The 707-nt window shown below is 64.6% G+C and overlaps 1 protein-coding gene across 1 annotated transcript in view; it reads left to right on the top strand.

The window, feature by feature from the left end:
• Positions 1–215: 215 nt before the first annotated feature.
• Positions 216–707, top strand: part of LOC123772028 (uncharacterized) — a 4,911-nt gene continuing 4,419 nt past the window's right edge. The window contains exons 1-2 of the mRNA XM_069337484.1: positions 216–365; positions 410–700. Coding sequence (XP_069193585.1) covers positions 216–365; positions 410–700 — 441 coding nt within the window. The remainder of the gene's footprint in view (positions 366–409; positions 701–707) is intronic.

Here is a 707-nt window from a genome sequence, read left to right as displayed (position 1 = left end):
GAAAATAGGCCACGGGAACCTCCAGCTCAGAGAGCAACCGCAAAAGGGCCCACATTCCCGGGGAGATTTACAGCTCACTCTGCCTCTATATGAGCCTCTATACTGTATGACAAGTTCCTAACGCTATAACACGCTCGTAAATAAACTCTCACTTCAAACTTCTCCACCACACTCCGTAATCCGACGATAGTACTGATATTATGTGTTAGGTAAATATGTGTGTGAGCAGCGGGGTGGGCTACGTGGAGGGCAGCGGGGTGGGCAACGGGGATGGCAGCGGGGAGGGCAGCGGGGTGGGCTACGTGGAGGGCAGCGGGGTGGGCAACGGGGATGGCAGCGGGGTGGGCTACGTGGAGGACAGCGGGGTGGGCAAAGGGGATGGCAGTGGGGTGGGCTACGTGGAGGACAGCGGGTGGGCTACGTGGAGGACAGCGGGGTGGGCAACGGGGATGGCAGCGGGGTGGGCTACGTGGAGGACAGCGGGGTGGGCAACGGGGATGGCAGCGGGGTGGGCTACGTGGAGGACAGCGGGGTGGGCTACGTGGAGGGCAGCGGGGTGGGCAACGGGGATGGCAGCGGGGAGGGCTACGTGGAGGGCAGCGGGGTGGGCTACGTGGAGGGCAGCGGGGTGGGCTACGTGGAGGGCAGCGGGGTGGGCAACGGGGATGGCAGCGGGGTGGGCTACGTGGAGGACAGCGGGGTGGGCA

Source organism: Procambarus clarkii, chromosome 38 (genome assembly GCF_040958095.1).
Source record: "Procambarus clarkii isolate CNS0578487 chromosome 38, FALCON_Pclarkii_2.0, whole genome shotgun sequence".
NCBI classification, from domain to species: domain Eukaryota; kingdom Metazoa; phylum Arthropoda; class Malacostraca; order Decapoda; family Cambaridae; genus Procambarus; species Procambarus clarkii.
This window is presented reverse-complemented; position numbering and strand designations above follow the sequence as displayed.